The sequence below is a fragment of the Myotis davidii genome, unplaced genomic scaffold (assembly GCF_000327345.1).
Source record: "Myotis davidii unplaced genomic scaffold, ASM32734v1 scaffold59, whole genome shotgun sequence".
NCBI lineage: Eukaryota > Metazoa > Chordata > Mammalia > Chiroptera > Vespertilionidae > Myotis > Myotis davidii.
Genome location: NW_006293001.1, coordinates 7,788,512 through 7,809,915, shown reverse-complemented (window position 1 = coordinate 7,809,915; position 21,404 = coordinate 7,788,512). Strand labels below are relative to the sequence as shown.

The 21,404-nt window shown below is 43.8% G+C and overlaps 1 protein-coding gene across 1 annotated transcript in view; it reads left to right on the top strand.

Annotated features, from left to right (window-relative positions):
- The window catches only part of STK39 (serine/threonine kinase 39), a 207,842-nt gene that overhangs the window by 26,821 nt on the left and 159,617 nt on the right, over positions 1 to 21,404 (top strand). The window contains exons 5-7 of the mRNA XM_006766522.2: positions 12,973 to 13,082; positions 13,313 to 13,414; positions 15,822 to 15,955. Coding sequence (XP_006766585.1) covers positions 12,973 to 13,082; positions 13,313 to 13,414; positions 15,822 to 15,955 — 346 coding nt within the window. The remainder of the gene's footprint in view (positions 1 to 12,972; positions 13,083 to 13,312; positions 13,415 to 15,821; positions 15,956 to 21,404) is intronic.

Here is a 21,404-nt window from a genome sequence, read left to right as displayed (position 1 = left end):
CCCGGAGGACGTGAGGCAGATGGCCTCAGTCTTCCTTCTCCCTCCTCCCTCCCTCACATCTCCCCCTTCCTTTCCTCTGTCCTGCCTTAAAGGGCCTTTTTTGTCATTACTACATTAAATTTTATATATTACCACAAGCTGTGAAAGCCTGGGAAAAATAAGAACTTTTAGACTGAGAGCAGAGACATTCAAGTCAGTTCTCTGCCGGATCGTGTGTATGTGTGTGTGTGTGTGTGTGTGTGTGTGTGTGTGGTCTTTTTTCATTTTTCTGTTTCCCAGAACCTTCATTTGTTAAAACAGAAAAATGTTCCTTCCCTGGTGAAAAGGTGAACACTAGGTGTCTGGGTTTAATATATCTTAAGTGGGCAGCTGACAGGTATTTACTGAGCACTGATTGTGATCCAGGCACAGGCCTCTGAGCTGGTAGGGTGGTAAGCCACGGAGGAGACATGGTGTCTACTCTCATGGAGGTAATCCTGCAGGTGAAACAGACGTGAAAAGTTGGGGATAGAATTGAATGTCAAAGATTTGTAAGTGAAGAGAAATGCATCTGCATGAGGAATCTAAGTGGGCCACATTAGGTTTAGTTTAGGAGGTTGTTCTGGGGGTAAACCTTAAATATGTATTGTAACGGTGAATGATTTAGGGATAGGTGCTTTTGACTAATACATCTTATGAGTTACTACAGATATCGTAAGATTAGAGATTTTTAGGAAATTGAAATAATGTGAGCTTGTATTTATGCTCCGTGGAATATGGCTTAACACTTGACTTTATAAAGTAAACTTGAGGATACCAGTCGCCAGCACTGTCTAGCCCCTTGGGTTTCTAATGTCCCTGTGCCTGCTGCCAAGTTCTTTCCCAGCCATGTATCACCTGTAAAGTGATGTTCTTGGGTTCTCAAGTTTTCTTTTACTCTACAGATCATATAGCTGCCATACAGAAGAACCCTCGGACCCCAGGGCCCCAACAAAGTGCCGTTCCCACAGCCCCCCCCCCCCTCTTTGAATGGCAGCTCCATCCTTCTAGTGGACAGACCACAAGTGTGGTGCTCACTGACATTTCTCTTTCTCTCATACTCTGTGTCCTGTCCATTTGGTCAGCAAATCCTGTTCTTAACCTCATCACTGCACCTCCCCTGCTGTCATCCTGGTCCAAGCCACCATCATCTCCTGCCTGGGTTCATAGGGTCACCCCCTAAATGATACTCTCCTTCTGATCTTCCCCTTATGTTTAGTTCCCTACTTGGCATCCAGAATTATGCTCTTCAGTCAGTTAAAGGCTTATCTCATGCTTTTACTCAAAACCCTCTAATGTCTTTCCATCTCAGAGCGAAGTCAAAATCCTGATGGTGGCCTACCACAGGATCTGGCTGAGCTCATTTCCCGCATCTTCCTCTCCCTCATCCCACTCCAGTCAAGCTGGCCTCCTTGTCATGCATACTTTTGCCTCAGGGCCTTGCACTGGCTGCTCCCTCTCTCTGGAATACTCTTTAGTACTGCCTTCAGATTCTTGGCTCAAATGTCACATCAGGGAGGCTTCCATGGCCATCCTATGGTAAATTGCAGCCCCCCCCACTCCTGCTTTTTATCCCCGGATCTATTAGTGGTTCTCAAGGTGTGATTCTAGACCAGCAACTTCACCATCACCTTGGAAACTTGATAAAAATGCAAATTCTTGTGCTTTTTCACTCCTGGGTCTGCTGAATCGGAAATTCTGGAGGTAGGGCCCAACAATTTGTATTTTAAGAGCCCTCTAATGATTCTGATGCACACTAAAGTTCAAAAACCACTGCTGTATATTATACTTCATAATTTTGTTTATTATCTGTATTTCTTCACTACCCTACCCCCACCCTAATTTAAAGTTCACCTCCATGAAGGCAGGGTCTCTGCTCTATAGTCCCAGTGTTTAGAACTGGAAGTGACACTTAGTAAAGAGCTCAGTAAATAGTTGTTGAATGTATTACTGAACATATGATTTAGTCACTTTAGATGAAAAGAATACTGAGCAATAGAGTGTGATCCTCATATTTTAGTGAGTTTTCAGTGTTAGGAGTTTTAGATGTAAAGTTTTTATTGTCACAGATTAAAAGACTCCAGATTCTTTGAAGTCAAACTAGTCCTTTGCAAAAGTCTGTGGGAATGATGCAAATTGTTGCTTTAAATACTTGTGGCAACTGGAATTGTGCTATTTTAATTATCTCCCATAGGGACCATCTCTTCAAATGGTACAGATGGGTTATTCTGGTGTATTGGAAACTTCTAATAGTAGAGCTAGTTGAGTGGAGATTTGTGTGAAAAAGACCCCCTGCTGATATATGAATATCACATTGGAAATTTAGACTTATTAATTAATATTTGATCTGAGTTACTTGTGCCTGTCTTTGCAGATATGGCCAGCCACGAGCCCCGTTGACTACAGAGCATGCGTTTGCTTGGGAAATGATGATACCTTTATAGTATGCTCACCTAGTGCTCTCCTTGTAGCAGCTCTGTCAGTTCAGCTGAATAGGTCTCACAGAAGAGGTGACTGAGGGCTGAGCAACTGGGGACTCGGTCAGGGTCATTCTGAAGATTGTAAAAGCAGATCACTCTCAGGTCTCCTGGTGTCTCTTTCAGTCCTTGGCTCACTTCCTTGCCCTTAACTGCTCCCCACCCCGCCCCACCCCCTTGCCTTTGAACTCTATGCCTTTTGACAGTTCAGCTGCCCTGGGGCTCAGATTTTCATCTGTAAAATAAGGAAAATTTACAAGACTTTCTCCAAGTGAAGTGGTGTGTGGGTAAGGTTGCATAAAAATGTTCTGAGTACCCCTTTGTTAGCCTTAGTCATGAGTTGAAAGTGTTCAGATCAGAGGATATCAAGGAGGGGAGAGGAAGCCAAGCATCTGTCCTTTGGCTACTTTTACCAGAGCATCTTTTAAGATATCCCTCCTGCCTCCCACTGGGGAGCCAGAGAAAAATGGATTTGTGACCTGCGGATTATCTATGGTTTTCCTGTATTCCTTGTAATTATCATGCTCGATAGAAAGTTCACCACTAGTGAGTTCTTGGTCATGTCTACCATGGGCTTCAGAAAGCTGGTGTTTGCCGGCGCCTGCAGCACAGCTGGCCCCGGGGTCCCTGCGCCCTTCTGTATGTCCTCCTTCTGCGTCTGCTGCGCCAGGTGTTGCCTCTGGCCCCACATCTCGCCAGAAATGCACCTGCTTGGGGGAAGTTCTGTGGCTCTTACGTAGAGGGGTAGATTATCTGCAGTTTGCTAATTTCCTTCAATGAGTGCTCTCTCTCACACTGTGTCTAATGGCCTGTATTAGCCAACTGAACCGTGGGCCAGTTGTGAATTGACATCAACTACCACTTCTTGTTCTCTCCCTTTATCCTTTTAAGCCTGTGAGAAGGTGGCGGAGTTGGGGAGGGAGTGGCAGCTTGTATAGCCTTGGCATTTTTAACAAGAATCCTCCTGTTGAATTTTTCTTATAATCTATCTATGTCGGTGCGAATTGATGTTGATTCCATGTACACAGTGCAAGCAAGTGCAAAGAACTTCTCCCTTGTGAGTAAAAATATAGCACGTTTGAAGGAAACCAGTTGATAGCAACTTTCAGAGCCTACCCACGTGAGACACCAGTCATGGGAAGGGTTGCTTCTTTGGTTGCTTTTATTTTGAGAGGTGACTAAAAAGACGTCTTTCCTTCTTTTGCTGACAGCAAAGGCTGCGAAATTGTTATTCTCTTATGTTTCAAAGAAGGTCAGGACTGCCTCTCTCTCACTCATAGATGGGAAACACGGATTCGTCCAGAGCAGCTGAGAAGTGACTGTCTAGGTCCCAGACTCTGGAAATAGGTCAGATTGTATTTTCTGACTCTGAATGCCTTGGACCCCATGGGTGGGTGGGGGCGGTAGGCTATAGAACCAAACCAGGTCATTGAGCACCATTTACTTGTAAGAAGAAATAAGTGGAATTGAAAACCAGGAGTATTATGGGAGAAAAGGAGATCGGGTGGAGAGTGAGGGTTTCAGAAAACTCTTTTTGGTTCTGTCTGGTCCCTCTTGGGGTCCTTCCCTCCCCAAAAGGACAGGTGGTGTGTCCCATTCCATAGTGAAGTGGTGTATGGGTAATTGATGACTAATAGTAGGTAAGGTGCCTATGTATTTATTATTGACTTGCTTAAACGATGAGCAGATTCAGTGTTAATCACTTTAATGATGTAGTGACATCACCTGCACACAGTTGCATTTCCGAGGTTCTCATGAGTGGGAGGGAAAGGAGCAGTGTTACAAACATCTGTGCTGGGAAGGATGCTTACCTGCAGTTTTTCTCCGGGGCTCTGGCACCTGAGTGAGCAGCTGTTACTAATGGCCTGTTAATAAGTACTATGATTATCAATTGTTTTCATGCATTAAAAAAAGATTTTGTACAAACCTGAGTATTCCCATGGAGGTGTGCGTAGTAGTTTGTCTGTGAATTTGTCTTGCTTGACACATTGGAGTCCCTGGGTCAGACGTTTCTGTAGGATGTGATTTTCATGTTTAGTGAAGTCGTCCCCCATTGTCTGCAGGGAATATATCTCAAGACCCCCAGTGGATGCCTGAAACCACAAACAGTACTAAACCCTGTCTATATATTCTATTTTTTGCCATACCTACATACTATGATAAAGTTTAAACTACTCTCGCATTCTGGGGCCATTATTAAGTAAGATAAGCGTTACCTGATCTGATAACCGAGAAGGCTACTAAGCGACTCATGGCTGGATGCGCTAGACAAAGAGATGATTCACATCCGGGACGGAACAGAGAGGGATGGCGAGAGATTTCATCACTACTCAGAACAGCATGTAATTGGAAATGTATGGATTTTTTTTCTGGAATTTTCTATTTAATATTTTTGGACTGCAGTTGACTACAGGTAACTGAAACCATGGACAGTGAAACCTGAGTTAAAGGGGGACCACTATATTGCCCGTATACTGTGTCATAAGGTACATGAATCCGTACTAAGCTTTTTTCCTGCTACGTTTTTTTCCACTGCCATGGTTCTCTCTGTCTCAGAGGTGAGAGAGAGAAGCTGTGGATTGGCTGTACTTGGAGGTCCTCCAGCCATCCTGAATCATGCCGTAGCCCCTGGTAGGAAGACAGTGCTCTCAAGCAGTGCTTCTCCAACTTGCACATCGAATCAGCTGTGGCTCCTGCTACAATGCAGATTCTGGTTCAGTAGGACGAGGGTGGGACCCAAGATTTTGCATTTCTCCAAGGCTCCCAGATGATTCTGGTCTGGGGACCCCACTTTGAGTAGCTAGAAAGTGGAAGGGACTTTTGTCTCCTATTTTCCTAGACTTATATTGTTCTGTTTCTGAAATGTTTATGGAAGTGTAGCCCCAAACCAGAAACTATTGGCAAAAAAGTGAAATAGGATCTTCTTGCACTGTGTTTTTTACCCCTTGAGGTCCCCGTGCATTTATTTGTTTTGATTTGTGTCCCTGACATTAAAAGCCACTCTTAACATTGGAGCTGTTTAAAACTCCAGAATTGCACTGTGTGCTAAATTGTTTTCTTGCTGATTTTTTTTTTTTAAGTCCTTTTGGGGATTGCGTTGACTTTGGCCTCTGAGGCAATGCTTAACCCTTAGCAGTCAGGGAGTATGAATGAATGTGGCAGGACTGGGAGGGACTGTAAGAGTTAAGAAGCCATTGGGTACAAATACCAGAGAGTTTGACTGGCAGGAGATGAGGCAGGACAGACATCTCATTATCTCACATACAGAAGTCTGGGACATTCATTTCTAGGGTTGGTGCCAAAGCCCAGGGATACCACAGAGGATCATGGGCTCTTTCCTACTCCTGTTCTGGACCCCAGTAATGTCAGGGAGCACATGTCCCCATGTGTTGCTCTTGCTCCCAGCCTTACCCTCACATGACAGTGTCCCAAATAGGCAGGGAGTGGGGAGCAAAGGAGCCTTATAAGGTGGTTCTTATATTTAGGCAGAAAATTTCCCCACAAAAGCCTGCATCCTATTTCCCTTGGATCGCATGGGGAACTAGGGCAGACCCTAGTTCCAGCCATGCACTGACAGGAGGAACCAAGCACCTTGATGACCTTGATCACTGCAGTTGTAACAGAGTGGTGTTGAGTAGGCTGTCAACAGTGTGCACTACAACATTACCAAGGACCTGCGATATATATTCTCCACTCCCCATTTTATCACTTGTGAAACTATTGTCGAAAGAAGCTATGTAAATTAGCAGCGAGTGTCATTGGGATCCTCAGGTGGAAATGTAGCGCCTTCCTACTTGGCGTCCTCCCCTCTCTACCTCTACCCGTGGGCGGTGGGAGCCTCACTGGGGAAGGTCAGGACCTCATGACCTTCTGCACCGGCCGCACATCCCACAGCAAGGCTGTCACTGTCTGTCCTCTTGCCGGGTGCGCTCACACTCATGGCACAGTGAAACGTCACTACTAGAGCAGAGAGAAAACTGCTCCTATGAGCAGAGTGGCCTTATTTCAAGAGGAAACCAACCCAGTGAGTGTTGGCTGCTGCTGTCCTGTATGTTGCCACATCCTGACTTGGTCCCCTGCTTCTTGCCCTGGGTTTGCGGGTCCTGCTGAGCACAGCACAGGTACCCGGAGGTGTGGCCTCCACCTGGCGGCCGTCCCCTCTGCACTATGCTCCTCCTGCCTTGGTTTGCAGCAGGCGCAAGGGTCAGCCCTCCCCCTGTTCCCTGTCGCACTCTTCTCGTGGGGAGGCTGGTGACACCGCAGATGGCAAGGCTCCTGGAGGGTGAAGAGTTGTTCCAAAGTAATTTAAAAACAAAAATAAACAGAAAGCCCGATAGAAAAGGCTGGGTTTAATCATACATTAGAAAAGATAGGTCCCATATGCTACACTCGGACTAAAGGTGTCATCTTCTGTTGGCTGGTAATTGCTAGATGCCCTTTCCCCCAGATTCTCCGTGAGAGGAGGAGAGCAGAGTCGGAAAGATCACGGTTTTCGCAGTTCCAGGTTCAGGATCATGCCTCTTCCAGCTGCAAGCCAAGATTCCTTCTTCCATCCAGGTTAGCTTTCCTAAGCTGCAGTTCTGATCATCACACTCTCTGGTTAAAACCTCTGCCCCCACAAGACACGTGAAGCACAGGGCAGCCATCCCGGCCATAATTTGTCCTGCATGCGGAAGCCAGCAGGCTTCTAGGCCTGTTTCCTCCTGCCTGCAGTGCTCGCCCGATTGTCAGGTCCCTTAGCAGCGTGCTTGGGGCCTCTGTAACTGACCAGATCCCCCACCACCGGCGTCTGACGCGTAGGGCAGCCTGCGGGATCAGGCAGGCCGGATGCTGGCGGCCCTGACGGTGTTCCTGGGCTCGGAGAGAACATTGCAGTTCTGCCAGTCAAGTCTTGAGAGTCTCTCGTGAGAAAAAGAACTGGGAACCAAACCAAATTATGAAGGGATTGCTTTTTTGATGATATAAATATGACATTCAGGATTAACGAGAGAACCTCAAACTAGTTTTTCTGTGTTGGGCAATCACACATTGATCTTTACTCAGGGAAGAGCTTAAGAGTTGTGGACTCTTAACCCCATTCTTCCACGTTGCATTTCCTTTTCAGTGCAGAAAAACACACTGACTTTTTCCAGAAAAGAAGACGGAGGCTGCGTGGCCAACTCCTCGGTGAAGGACTGTGGGTTTTACTCAGACCCTCGATAACTTGCGAGGCAGTCTTTGGAAAGTCATTTAATCTTTTTTTTTTTCTTATTCTTGCTCTTTTTCAAGCCCCATATCACGGAATCATCCTATTTTGTTAAGGGTTTGTCTGTCCATTTCCATCTCCAGAATCTCTATTCACATACCATCGCTGTTGATTTTACACCTGGGCCGAAGCTGTGGTCTTCCTTGCCTCTAGCCTTCCTCCTTTCCCCACACCCTGCATGGCTACTTCCCCCACCTTTTCCTCTTCGCTGGAGAGAGCGGCAGTCTCATGCTGCTAATTGGATCGGGCGCAGCTTCCCTCACCAGCTGTTGAGACTCTGTGGTTGGCTCCTCCGCAGTCTCCACGCTTCTTGGCTTTTTTTAGACCATGGCCTTTGGGGAAAAGAGGCTGCTCCCAGCAAGAAAACACCAGGGGCCCCTCTGGCTCCCGCTTCCCCAGCCCCAGCCAGCCACAGGAAGGTCAGACGGAATCCGTACCTGCTGTAACCCATTTACAATGCCTCTTAGGAGGCTCTGAACCATCAGATGTTGATTCCATTACTCTCCAGCCAGGTTTTGAATGGACCTAAGCCATTTCCTTCATATACAACCCAGGTTCCTTTTCATGGGTGTTAGTACCTGTTGTAAATATCTGAGGGAGGTAAGGGTTGGCTGCTCAGCCACAGTGTCACTCTCAGGTTGTAAGGAAATCCAGCTTCTCACGATTGGTTCCTCAAGCTCAAGGGGCTTCCTGCTCCTTAGGTGAATGAAAAGTTCACCGGAAGGAAGCATGTGAGACTCCAGTACAAGTGACTCTCATACACTTGAACTTGGCATCTAGAAGCTCACTAGATGGAGAACTGGGTAGGAATTTACTGTTAACTTATACTCCAGCCTAGCTGGAATCTTCCTTCCTATCTGTGCAAGAGTGGGGAGTGCATCTAAAATACTTCAGCCACTCCCTGTGTGCTAACCACCTGACTTTTGCTGATGAAATCCCCTTTTCTAATATGCAGCATGTGTGTCAACAAGTGACTGTTTTCCCCGATAATAGCCGTACTTTGGGCATTCACCTGGCTCCTATGGATCTATACTCAGGTACAGATAACAGAAATATACCCAGCAACTGCCTCAGGCACCCCGGCATCCGGGTCAGAATGCCAATTGAGCACCTGGATCCTAGTATCAGCAATGATATCGCAGGGTCTGCGTTGAAGGATCTTCGGCCCGTTTCAGACATAGCAACACTGTTTTGTTGGCAGACTAGATTTGCAGGCTGCTAATCACTTCAAAAAACAAACAAACACCACAACCACAATTGCCAACAACAACAAGAAAAGAGGTTTCACATAAAAAAAAAAAATCTTGATGTTGGGCCTTCTCTGGGAAAACGGGGACATCTGCAGCACCCAGCCTCCCTCCTGGTGGCGGTGGTCTTTTCCAGCTGAATGGCAGAGGCCCGCTTTAGACTTGGGGCGGGAGGGTGCTGAGAATGGCTCCTGGGCAGGGCCCAGCTCTTCCAAACATCTCCCTGCGCTGAGCCCTCAGTCACTGCCATTGTGCTGTTGGTGTCCAGGACCCTCTCCCCCTGCCTGTGGGTACTCGAGTGTTTGACCCTCGCAGCTGTTGGTCAGGTTTTCTTGTTGGCTCAACACTTGTGCTTTGCTTATGCTGTTTCTTTGGAATGTCATTGCCTTTCGGGCATGCCTACCCCAGTCTTCACCTCATCTTCAAGGCCAGCCCCAAGGTCCCCTGGCCTGTGGAGTCTCACACGGCTGTTACGGCCCTAGCTAGCCCCTCTGCTCCGCACAGACGGCAGGGCGCAGAATTTGATTTTGCACGTCGTTCTATTGTTTATTGTTTCATGTCTTCTCTCTCCTACATGGTCATGTTTCCTGACTGTCAGGAAGCATAGCTCTCTTACACTGTGTATTTATCACTGTGAAAATGTTAATGCTCAGCCTACTGACGTCATTTCTTAAAAGGCAGAGAACAATACCTTATTGATCTTCCTAACAATTAGTATGAAGCATATTTATACATGGTGAAAAGCAGTAGGACAGTGTTCTAAATAGGAAAGTAATATACAGGTAGGCGCAACCAAGAAGCCTGGTAAGGAAACAGAGGCCCAGAAACGGGGAATGCCTTGCCGGAGTCCCACGGTTGGCGGAGAGCCTAGTCTTTGCTCTAACCATGGTGGCACCCAGCCTCCCCAGCACTACGTCTACAGCCAAGCCCTGCAGATCCTCCTTCAGGCTTAGTATTCACATTTCAACATGAAACAATTCCCAAAGTTACTTAAATAGTACACCACAAATTAAGCAAAAGCGTGGATGCCTATCAAACTCTCCACACCCTGACACAAGGTGGGGGTGGGGGGCTGTGAAAAAAACCCAAGGCACCAGGAGTCTAGATACGGTGTGGACTGGACTGGATGATGACAGGGCGTCGGGTGCAAAGGCAGCACCCCGAGGGTGTGAGGGCAAGGGATTCAAAGTAAGCAGCTTAGCTGGGCTGGCGTTTGAGAGTAGTGATGGATGAGGCAGGCAAGGGAAAGGGAGTTAGATTTGCATGTTGTGCTGAGGGTGTTTGACTTGGGGGGTGCCTTTAGAGCCTTGTTAGCAGGGGCAGGTCTGGTTGCTTGGAGTGTGGCTCTGGGGCAAGCAGGGAGCTGGGGACAAGAGGCTGCCATGGGAATCTTGGCTTAACCCTAGGCAGTGGCAGTGGAGAGGAGCGTTGTGGAGAGGAGAGCTGTTGAAGGGCTCAAAAGATGTGGGAACCTTTTACAACATTACAGGATGACAGCATTTGTTCTGGGCCAGGATAGAGTTATTCCAGTAGCCAGGAAGCGGGGCTGGCTACCTCGATGAGCAGCCTTTGATTCCGTGTTTCCAGAGACATGCTCACGGCTTCTGGCCCCACTCCCTCTGGCTGTATAGATGTATCCTTTAGGAAACAAGGGCGCTTTTCACTGTGCCTGCTTGGCCACCTCCTGCTCGCTGTCACGTGTACGCTGTCTCCACAGCATATACTGATTTTCCTGTTTGCACAGGCACACCATGTACTTTGGTCAAAAGGTCCTGTTTCTCCATACATATAAGTCTTTCTGGATACACATAACACAGGAGCAAATTGTGTATTTTTTCTGTAGTCGTAAGTGTGAGGGATGTTAAGAGTGGTGTTTTCTGCTTATGGAGCTTTCTGTTTTGAGTTTTACAGACATTTAACCATCTGTTTATGACTTTAAAGTGAGTGCTTTAAGTGGAGGCCATGAATAAATATATGAGTCATGAAAGGTATTGAAGAGGTATTATCAATAATGAATTGCCACTATACGTCTCTCTTAGCTATTATTGCAGTTTTAAAAAAGGTCTAATGTAATCAGATTATATTTTTAAGGAATTTTAAAAACTCTAACATTAAATATAGATTTTTAAATCTGGATTATATCTTTTCAGAAGAGATTTTGGGGTTGCTTGAACCATATTTAAAATAATCTGTTTTTTTTCTTTGTTGTTGTTGTTTATTAAAGCAACTTTTATCTAGGTCCTTAATAATTTGCAGATGATATGTATTTATGTAATACTGTGTTACCAGATTGTTTAATAAAAATGAAATGTCGGATTTATTGTTGAACTTCTTTTCAGAAATATGCAAATAACATTGTCTTTTCCTCCAGCCAAACAAATGATTCATTTCACCTAGTTATTCTATAAAAGAATGAATTCTATCTTCTCCTCCCTGTAGGTGATTGGTTCACAGGTTCCAGAGTTTTTTGTGTGTTTTTTTTCCCCATAAAGCTTCATTTACCTGACTGCAATGTAAAAAAATCAAAGAGTTTTAGAGTTTAGAGAGCAAAACATCACTAGGCTGTCTCCTGCATGTCCAGGACAATGCCTAACCAATTGAGCCACACTGGCCAGGGCTACAGCATTTTCAAAATATACTTTTCAATATTAATGTGAGAGTAGCGGTTGGAACAAATATTCCATTTGTCAATTTTTATTCCTTTTGTTGTAGTTGACATCCTTTGGGAGCTGAATAAATTTAAATATAAATAAAAGAAATAACATATTTCAACTCAGGGAACAGTGTTATTGCATAGCTTAATATTATAGACCTAAAACAAATGCTAATATATTTTGACCTTGGTTTGTACTTGACGTCCTGGCAACCAACAAAGGGGACCGGCAGAGGGGAATTCTGAGAGCAATCTGAACGGGCTCGCACTGCTTAGCCTGCTGCGAGGTTTTGAGGTGTTGACTGCCCTTTTTATTACTATTTACCAGCTTACTGTCAAGCTGTCCTTGAGTTAGCTCTTACTAATATGTCTATACTGGCCCATGGTAGTTGTTACTTACCAGTGTTAACCTTTAATAAAAATTTATGAAATGCATGCCTTAATAATCATTCGGTATTTCTATTGTCACATACAAACATCATTTTTACATCTATGCATGTATGTGTATTCAATATGCCTAGTTAATTCATTTTCTCACAAAAAAGAACTTCTAGTGTATCATGGGTATGAAGAACAGTATTACTTCATTCCATCTATACCTAGGAAAATTCTCCAGAAGAGCAAACATTGAAAAAGCCCCCCAACCCTTTTTGGATTGAGCTTTCCCTTTGTGTTGAATCGGTACATGTGGAACCAGGTGGGCAGGCTGGCTCCAAGTACCTGGGTTTGTGGATGTGCCATCATGATTTTGGTAAAGTGTTAGAGAACACTGTTTAAGCAAGGACGTGGGGATGTGGAAGACAGATGCTGTCCATCCCTTTATTAAAAAAAAAAAAAAATCCACTTCCCAGGCATTGATGATGTAGAATTAAATTGGCTATAAAATAATCATAATAAAAGAAAAACAAAAAGAAATTACATCACATACTGGTTTTACTGCCTCTGGTGCTTCGCTTATAAATTATTTTCCAAAGTGAATCTTGGCTAAAAGCTAAGCTCCTTTATATCTAGGGCTTTGGAAATGTGTTTAATTTTCGCTGGTGTCATCATTTGTGGTTAGTTCTGACTTTCGGGGCCTTTTTGGTGGGTAGCATACTTTGGTGTGCTGAGCTTTTGGTGGGATTGTTGACCCATCACCCTGATGGTGTTCTCTAAAGTGCGGTGGACGGCGGATGGCGGGACTGCCCCGGTGTATCCCTGAGAGAGTGCGTGGTGGCTGGGACAGGTCATGACCGCTGTAAAGGTCACCAGGAAAAGGGATGTTCATACAGTCAGAATTTGTAAGCAATAATGTCTTACATAAAGTAAGGGTGATTTTCTTTTCCCTTTCAGATTTTGGGGTAAGTGCATTCTTAGCAACAGGGGGCGATGTTACCCGGAATAAAGTCAGAAAAACATTTGTTGGCACCCCGTGTTGGATGGCCCCTGAAGTCATGGAACAGGTAAAAATAAACGACGGTCTTATTGACATAGTACAGTCGTGCACGTTATGAATACACTAACATTTCATTCAGAGCACCCATTTCACTCGAATGCATCACATAACTAAAGTTTAACTCCCGGTTGCTGGGCCTTGACACACCACTGTCTAAGTTCTGCCCACACAGTGTGGACTTCCCCATGTGCGGCGGGCCTGCTATCTAATTGTGTTTTCTCCTGGTCCCCTTCTTAGGTGAGAGGCTATGACTTCAAGGCCGACATGTGGAGTTTCGGAATAACTGCCATCGAATTAGCAACAGGAGCAGCGCCTTATCACAAATACCCTCCCATGAAAGTAATTACTCTTGGAAATATTACGTCGGGTTTGAAATACGGCTGAACGGAATGGGTTCTGGGGTTCTCTTAGACATAGTCATGTTTCTCTTGGACCTGAGGAGAATTAATGGAGGAATGCAGACAAGCTAAATGTTGTCCGATCCTCAGTGGACAGAACAGGACAGAAGTAGTACAGTGCCCAGCTTTGAAGCTTGCTTTGTTTGCATTCTCAGTACAGAGCTGAGTAAGGAATGGGATCTGATTGGTCGATGGAGGTTGATAACTGTGACAAATGCTGGCCATTACTCTCTTGATAGCAGACTATCCCCAGCACTGCAAGGGAAATCTAAAAATAGGTTATGGTGATATCATCTTTGCAGATGGATTTCCCAAATTTTCAGGCCTATTTTAAAAAAAAATAGTCTGTTACATTTTACCCATTTTCATAGCGTAATGTGGGTGACTCGTTTGAAATAAGCGAGTTCAGTATTTTTTTGAAACAACATACATTTGGATACTGTTTTCAGATTTTTGTGACTCTTATAATTGGCCTGTGTCATTATTTTTCTTAGTTCTTGAGATAGTGGTATCAGGGCGAATTGAGATAGTGATATTTGGGCGAATTTACCCAACTGGATTTTGTTTTGAGACTGAAGTAGTTGGATGGAAATTATGAAGGTATTTTACAGAGAATACTGGTCCATGTTTGTTTCAGTGTTTCCCTAGGAAAATATTGGAAAAATTTAGAAGGATGTTTTTAAAGCCCTGGGAATAAAAAGGTTGAGTAATTTTACTGATTAAAATGTTACTACATGTTTATTTTTGAAAATCTGGGGGTATAAATAAGAATAAAGAAGAAAATAATCATTTAGAATCTCATCAACTATAGATAATCCCTGTTAAGGTTTTAATATAGTTCATTACTTTGTTTCTCTCTCTCTTTCTTAACACACACACACACACACACACACACACACACACACACACACACACACACACGAAAGATTCTGGGGTGTGTGTGTGTGTGTGTGTACATACCTAATTTTGTTAGTAAGTAGTGATGTAAACAACTGAAGTGACATTTCAAAGGAAAAGCACTGAAGCAACTTCGAAGATTTTTCTTCCATTTGGCTTTTCTGTATTCTCTTTTCTTCTTTCTTGTTTTCTTTCTCTCCTTACTTAGTGTTGCCACCTGAATGTATAAGCCCAGCCTGAAGTCCTGAGGACTTTTCTCAGGACGTGGCAGTCCTCCCACTTTCTTCGGTTTGCTATTATCCTCCACAAACAATAAGCTGCCACTTTAATCCTTCATCTATTCAGACATCTGAAAGTGTTGGAAAAGTGGCTTGGCATGTATAGCATTTGCATAAATTAAGGCTGATTGATGCATTAATGCTTTATTCATTGTATAGGTCAATGGTTTACTATAAATTCTTTTTCTTAAGCAAATCATTTAGCGTGTGCCGGAGTGGCATCTTTACCTTTTTGGTTTGAAGCTGTATTCTTTTTTTTTTTTTTTAAATATATTTTATTGATTTTTTACAGAGAGGAAGGGAGAGAGATAGAGAGTTAGAAACATCGATGAGAGAGAAACATTGATCAGCCGCCTCCTGCACACCCCCCACTGGGGACGTGCCCGCAACCCAGGTACATGCCCTTGACCGGAATCGAACGCGGGACCCTTCAGTCCGCAGGCTGACGCTCTATCCACTGAGCCAAACCGGTTTCGGCTTGAAGCTGTATTCTTATTTTGTTTCGCTCCCTCCAAGGGCAGCATGGCCTTTTGCCCCGGTTATGGTTTTTAGCAACTCAGCTATATTCTGGCCATCTTTTGGTTTTGCCAAGCCTTTAAGCAATTTTCTGTATTTTTTTTCACTAAAAAAAAAAAAAAGAAAAAAGAAAAAAAGGAAATCATGTGTTCCTTTCTGGGATGTTGTGAATTTATTTTTAGGGTTGGTACTGTTACCGAGGCCTTGAGTACAGGCGGGTCCTTGCTGATGAATGACCTGTGCGCACTTCACTGCTGCGCTGGTCCTCCCTCTCTCACCGCTGCACCGCGCCCTTTCCCAGCCAGAGCCCTGTGTGCACGCGGCCCGGGCTGGAGCTACGTGCTCCTCCAGGCTGTGCCAGAGCCAGTTCCCAGGAAGCTCTGGCCGCGTGTCTTTGGGAGATCATTCTTAACAAATAGAGCAGATTTTGTCAGTTCTGTCAGTGGAATAACAAAAATGTGAAAGGGCTCGTGAAACAGTTTGCAAAAGAGAAATGAATGCTTTAAATATACAACTCTCTGTAAAGTTGCAATCACTGGAAAAGCACGATGGTATCTAATCCAGGTTGGTCTCTGATGCTTCTGTGAAAAAAACTAAAAACTCAGTTGTAGCAATTGCTACACTGAGGTTCTGTCTTTATGTTTGTTTCCACTGCAGGTGTTAATGTTGACTTTGCAAAATGATCCACCCACTTTAGAAACAGGAATAGAGGATAAGGAAATGATGAAAAAGTATGGCAAGTCCTTTAGAAAATTACTTTCACTGTGTCTTCAGAAAGATCCTTCCAAAAGGTATGTCAAACTGGGTGGATGAGTTACTGGCCTGGTCTGAGTCACCACAAAGCTTTGTTTGTGGAGGGGGAAAGGCTGTATGAGGACACCTGCAAGGTACTTCTCCTTCAAGCGAAATGCTGCTCCCGCCCCCAGATTTCCAGCCTGTTAGTGGAAGACAGTGTGGGCCCACAGGGAAACAAGCGAATGGGGTGGGGGAGAGGCACAAGAAAATGTTAGTGTTGGTAAGATTCGCTGTGCTTGTGAGGTGTGGGCATTGTCATCAAAGGAAATGAAGTAAAGCAGAAATCAAGAGAAATTGGCAGTGGTGCGTTCAGAAGCTGAGCTAATATTCTGCACAGTGTAGGTTGAGCTGACCTCTCAGGATTTGAATATCCTGCTAGCTCCGGTCTAAACCAGGCAGAGCTATTGAATTTTGCATGAGCTTCCTTTTAGTTGCAGAACAAGTTGTTTGTACCATTTAAAAGATTATTGGTAAAGAAGCTTAATATTTTTGCATTAGAAAGATGAATCATAGAAACAGAAGTAAATTGTTTTAAAAGAACTTTAGAATTTCCTCTTTATTCTCAGGCGATTGCCCCCATACTGTAGTATGTCTGTGTTCTGAGTTTGTTTCTTCCTTCTTAATTTCTTTCCCGATTTTGAACTCTCCTGAACAGTAAGCATAGAGCAGGTGTCCTTTATCACTGAAAGGAGAATGTTAATGATGTGAACCACCCAGGCCTGGCACCCTCCTAGCATGCAGTGAATGTAGATGACAGGCCTGGCGAGGACTTTGAAAAGTTATCTGCTACCCTCATCCGCCCTAGGGTCCAATCTGATAATTGTATTTTAAAACGTGTAAACTGGCTTCTCTTCTGAAACTTTCTTTTTCAGGGAAGGACCTGCTTTTTGAAGAATTCCTTTATTCTTATCTTCAATTCTGCATGAAACTTAAGCCTTTAGACAGTGGTCCTTGAGCTTGTTGAGATCCAACCGAATGGTGGTGCTGTGTAATTCCAGCTCTTTCAGAAAATCTGTTTGAGGGGCTCCCCTCCTGTACAGTAAGCACACTTGACATTATTTTACACATCCCTTGCAGCAGTTCTCTTCATTCCTTTACATTTTACTGAATTTGCGTTCAGTCTTTCCTGTATTCGTCCTCTTCTCATGGAGCCAGGTCTAAAGACTGTTTGCTGTTAAGTATCTTGAAATTATTTATTGTAAAAGGGATGCTTGTTTTGTCACACTTATAGACTGTTTCTGCTGAAACATCTGAGTTGCCCTTTGTGTTTGATTTGTAAGGTTTATTTTCCTCTGAACTTATACTGGTCTTTCCTTCAAGTTACTTCTTCACTCTCCGATTGGATGAAAATTCTCTTCAATTCTAATTTTGTTCGGCAACACTTGCTTGTCTACCCCTTGGATTTAGTGTCATCTCTAAATATCAATTTTTGGCATCACCAAGGAACCAGGATTTAATTCTCCAGAGCCCAATGAGAGAAGTGCTTGCCTTCCCAGTTAGCACTGTGCTATCGCTGTTGGTCTCTGTGGTCCTTGAGCTAGTTGAGATCCCACCTAGTGGTGATGCTGTGTAATTCCAGCTCTTTCAGAAAATAATTCTGTACAGTGGAATAGTTAGTGTGCCTAAAGGTGTAACGATATCATTCTTTAGGAGACTTGTAATTTTGTTAAATCAGATGAGATCATCATATGTTATATTTAACAAACCATTCTTATTTCTTACTAATCTTGAGAGTCCTTCCAGGTTTTATTTATTTTATGAACTCTAATATCAGGCTCCTATTACCCCACCCCCAAGAAATATTTTAGAAAAGAGCCATACTCTTAAATTTTTACCCAGTCTTTCCCTCAGAGTTCTTGCTTAGTGACATTATCGATCTACAAAGTATTAATAGTTTAAGAACTTCTTTTAGGTATTTTCTCTGTGTCATACTCTATTCTCACTATTGTACAATTGTCCTCTATAACAGAGAGCGTTGGTGGTGCACAAACTTCCCCGTGACTTTTTTTTTTTAATGAAAATACATGGATTTGGGAAGTTTGGGGGAGAGGAGAGCTTCACGAAATATGAGAATGGAAAAAGAGGCAATGTTGTTGAATTTTTCTTACATAGGTGCAACTTAAAATATGTATTCATTCCAGAATTAATAAGTAAACATTAGATTGCGGCACAATTCTGAAAGAAACCTTGAATATACCCTGCCTTTGCTTATGTTATCCATGAGTTCTTCTTTTCCCTCTATCCACCTCCCACCTGTCTTTCAACACTTAGTTCAAAGGCTCCATTTTCTTAGAGATAGCTATCCCTGGTGAGATTCCTAGTCCTGCTTTATCATCACCTGTGTGACTTAGTTTCCTTGCCTGTGAAATGGGGCTAATGACACTTACTTCATAGGATGCGATCAGGGTGGAGTAAGAAAATGCACTGAAAATGGATAGCACAGTGCCTGGGGGTTCCTAAATATTCAAGAAATTGGAATTGCCATTCATTATCTGCCTTTTTCTTCCTGACCAAATAAAGTTTTTGCAAATTTTAATTTTCTTACCATATGCTAAATGCATGTCTCTAGTAGCAGTACACTGTGTACATATATTGACTTACATATCTGATCTCCTCATAAGTTTGTAAGTTTTTTTTAGAAAGAGAGCCTGTGCCACTTATCCTTATATCTTTCTATCTGCAGTGTCTGGTGTGTCTTATTTACTCAGAGGTATTTCTTGAATGACTGGAGACAATTAGGTTTTTGTAACTTGGGGTGATTTTGACTCACTGCAAAAAATTCAGAAACAAACCTGATTCGAGTAGGCTTAGGAATGAATGCAAGATTTGGGGTAATTTATATTTATTTCTGTTGCCTGCAGTAGATTATATGCCTGTCAGCTGAAAGCAGATGAATGGGACCAAAGCCCTGGTGTCGCTGAGTACCTTTTTAACAGTGAATAAAAGCCTATCAGGGGCCAGGCCCGGTTCACGCCTGTGCAGGAGCCCTCAAGCTAGATGAGAAGGGGTTATGCTTTTTTTCAACCTTGAGACTCATGGAACTTTCCTTAAAAAAGAGAGCAGAGCTGGATGTTAGAAGCTGTTTGCCTCATTTAAATCTGCGTGCTCTGCCGAGGCATAGATGAAGAATTACTTGTATTTGTATAGCAGAACATTTTGCCATTTCTTAAAAAAAAAAAAAAATGAGCCTTAACCTTGTAGATTACATGCCCCCTTATGGATGGCAACTATAAAAGGAACTGGTCTTTTCTTTGAGCAATATGGGTGTGGATGTTGCATAGATAAATCCATTGGAAACTAATAAAACTTGAATATTTCACTTGGGGGGAGGGGCGGGGAGACATGCTGCTCTGCCTAAGGTCAGTGAGCTATTTGGAATTGTCATGCAAATTGCTAGAGCTACTTAAACTGTGTCATATTCCTCCTGAATCCTTTGAAAATTATTTTCAAGTCTCAGTGGACTTGGGTTCATCCATATGTATTAACTGAATCCTTTAACAGATTTTCTTCTGAGAAGGTTAGTGCTTCCAGACTTCCACATTGTTTTCAAGGATTTAAAATTGAATCATCATTCAAAGCCGGGCCATTATTTGGGTTGCCGATCTAACATTGCTCATAAGACAGTGTTTGTATTTATACTGCCTTGTGTTGCTTGATAATTGACAGCAGCCACGTAAGACATACTGCGCTTGCGGAATTCTTTCTCCTGTGTGCTTAGCTGAGAGGCAAGTAGCATCCAGGGCTCCACCTTAACCCTACACTGGCAGTTGCTACAGCACTGAACATGAAACAGACAAAACAAAAAGACTAAAGTCAAGTGGGCAACACGCACCTCGGCTTTTCTCATACCTCTGTCACTTTCTTCTCTGTCTCATTCCCCCATCCGTTCCAGTTCCGTTCTTCCATACTTTTTCCTGGGGTTGTTTGGCACATGGATTTGATTCCAAAGCTGTAGACACCTGAGCTAACTTGAGCACCAAGAGGACCTGCTATTTTGTACTCTGTTTCGAGTAGAAATCACCTATTAGTTAATATAAATATTAAGTCTACAAAAAAAGAATGTGGCTTTTTTAAACCTTTTCTCAATTCTCATGTGATTGCATTTTTGTATTTATTGATGAAGGCCAAGAGCGGAGTACAGAGAAAGGAGTTTTCCCTGAAGTCTGCTTTCCCCCTTTATAGTTCGGTTACCATGGAAGTGACCTTGCTGGGGAAGGGAAAGTATTTTCCCAGCCCTGAATCCCAGGGTATGTCTGGCATTTCCCAGCGTTTTCTCTACTTTGGTCCTACACTTGACCCTTAGTGTGCAGGAGGAGGAGGTGGGGTGCAGAGGAGGGACGAAGCATTTTGGCTCCTCATGTCAATACATCACTGTGTACAGACTTTCCCCCTTGTCCTTTTTGGGGGGCGGGGCCAGCATGAGTCTGTTTTCATTACATCATTCTGCTGTTTCCTACTCTATTGATCAGATGCTTAGACTTGAAGTGGTGACTAAGTCTGGCCCAAGGAGTCGTGGTTCTGTCTCCAAATGGCTAGCAGCGTTTCTTTCACCTTGTATTTTACTGAGGTATGAAATGGAGCGATAGCCATTTTCTGCTCTATGCCAGGCCTTGGATATAGAAAGGTGAATGCTGTGTGGCCCCTGTCGTGGAAGGGGTTATAACCCAGTGGAGGGAAGGTAGGAGGCAGGGGCAGACAGTTACAGAAGCGGAGTGTGGCAGGCATGGTGTGTGAGCATGAGCAGGGAACAGAGTGAAGTTGATTGGTGGGAGCTGGGAGGAGTGTCTCTGAAGATGCCTGACATTTAAATTGGCTCTTGACCTCTGAACAAAGGTGTATCAGTTACTTACAAACATTTTTAAAGCAAGAAAAGCAGCGTGTGCTAATGTCATAAAAGGGCAAGGTGGGTGAGAACATGGTTGTAGCTGGAGGAGAGTTCACACAGGATGTGATGGGAAAGGAGGATGGAGAAGCCTAGCCTTCTGGCCTCCCGGGCCCACAAGATCCTCTAGGCCAAATGGAAAACGGGCTCTGTTTAAGAGGCCGAGTTTAGGCCTCCGTGGACACGATTTGTACGTGGTGGCTGCACTTTGTGACGTTTCCTGATTCTTTTCTATGCCTGGATGGGGTTGGAATGAGGAAGGGAAGAGACGGAGAGACTCACTGGAGGTCACGGGAGTGGTTTCGGGCAGAGGCGATGAGGGGTTCAACCAAAACGGGGGCCTTGAGTTCCTTAACCATCTTGATTTTCCTAGGTTTCTTTTCACTTTAAAAAATTCGACTTAAGTTTTTTGTATGTCTCCTAGGTGTTTGAAGTTTTGTTTTGTGTTGCGAGGTGCTAGGTATAATATGCCTAGCATCTAGCATCATGTCTGATGAATAGTAGATGCTCAATAAATATGTATTTCCTGAGAGAGTGAAGGGATGAATTTTCAGGAGCTGGAG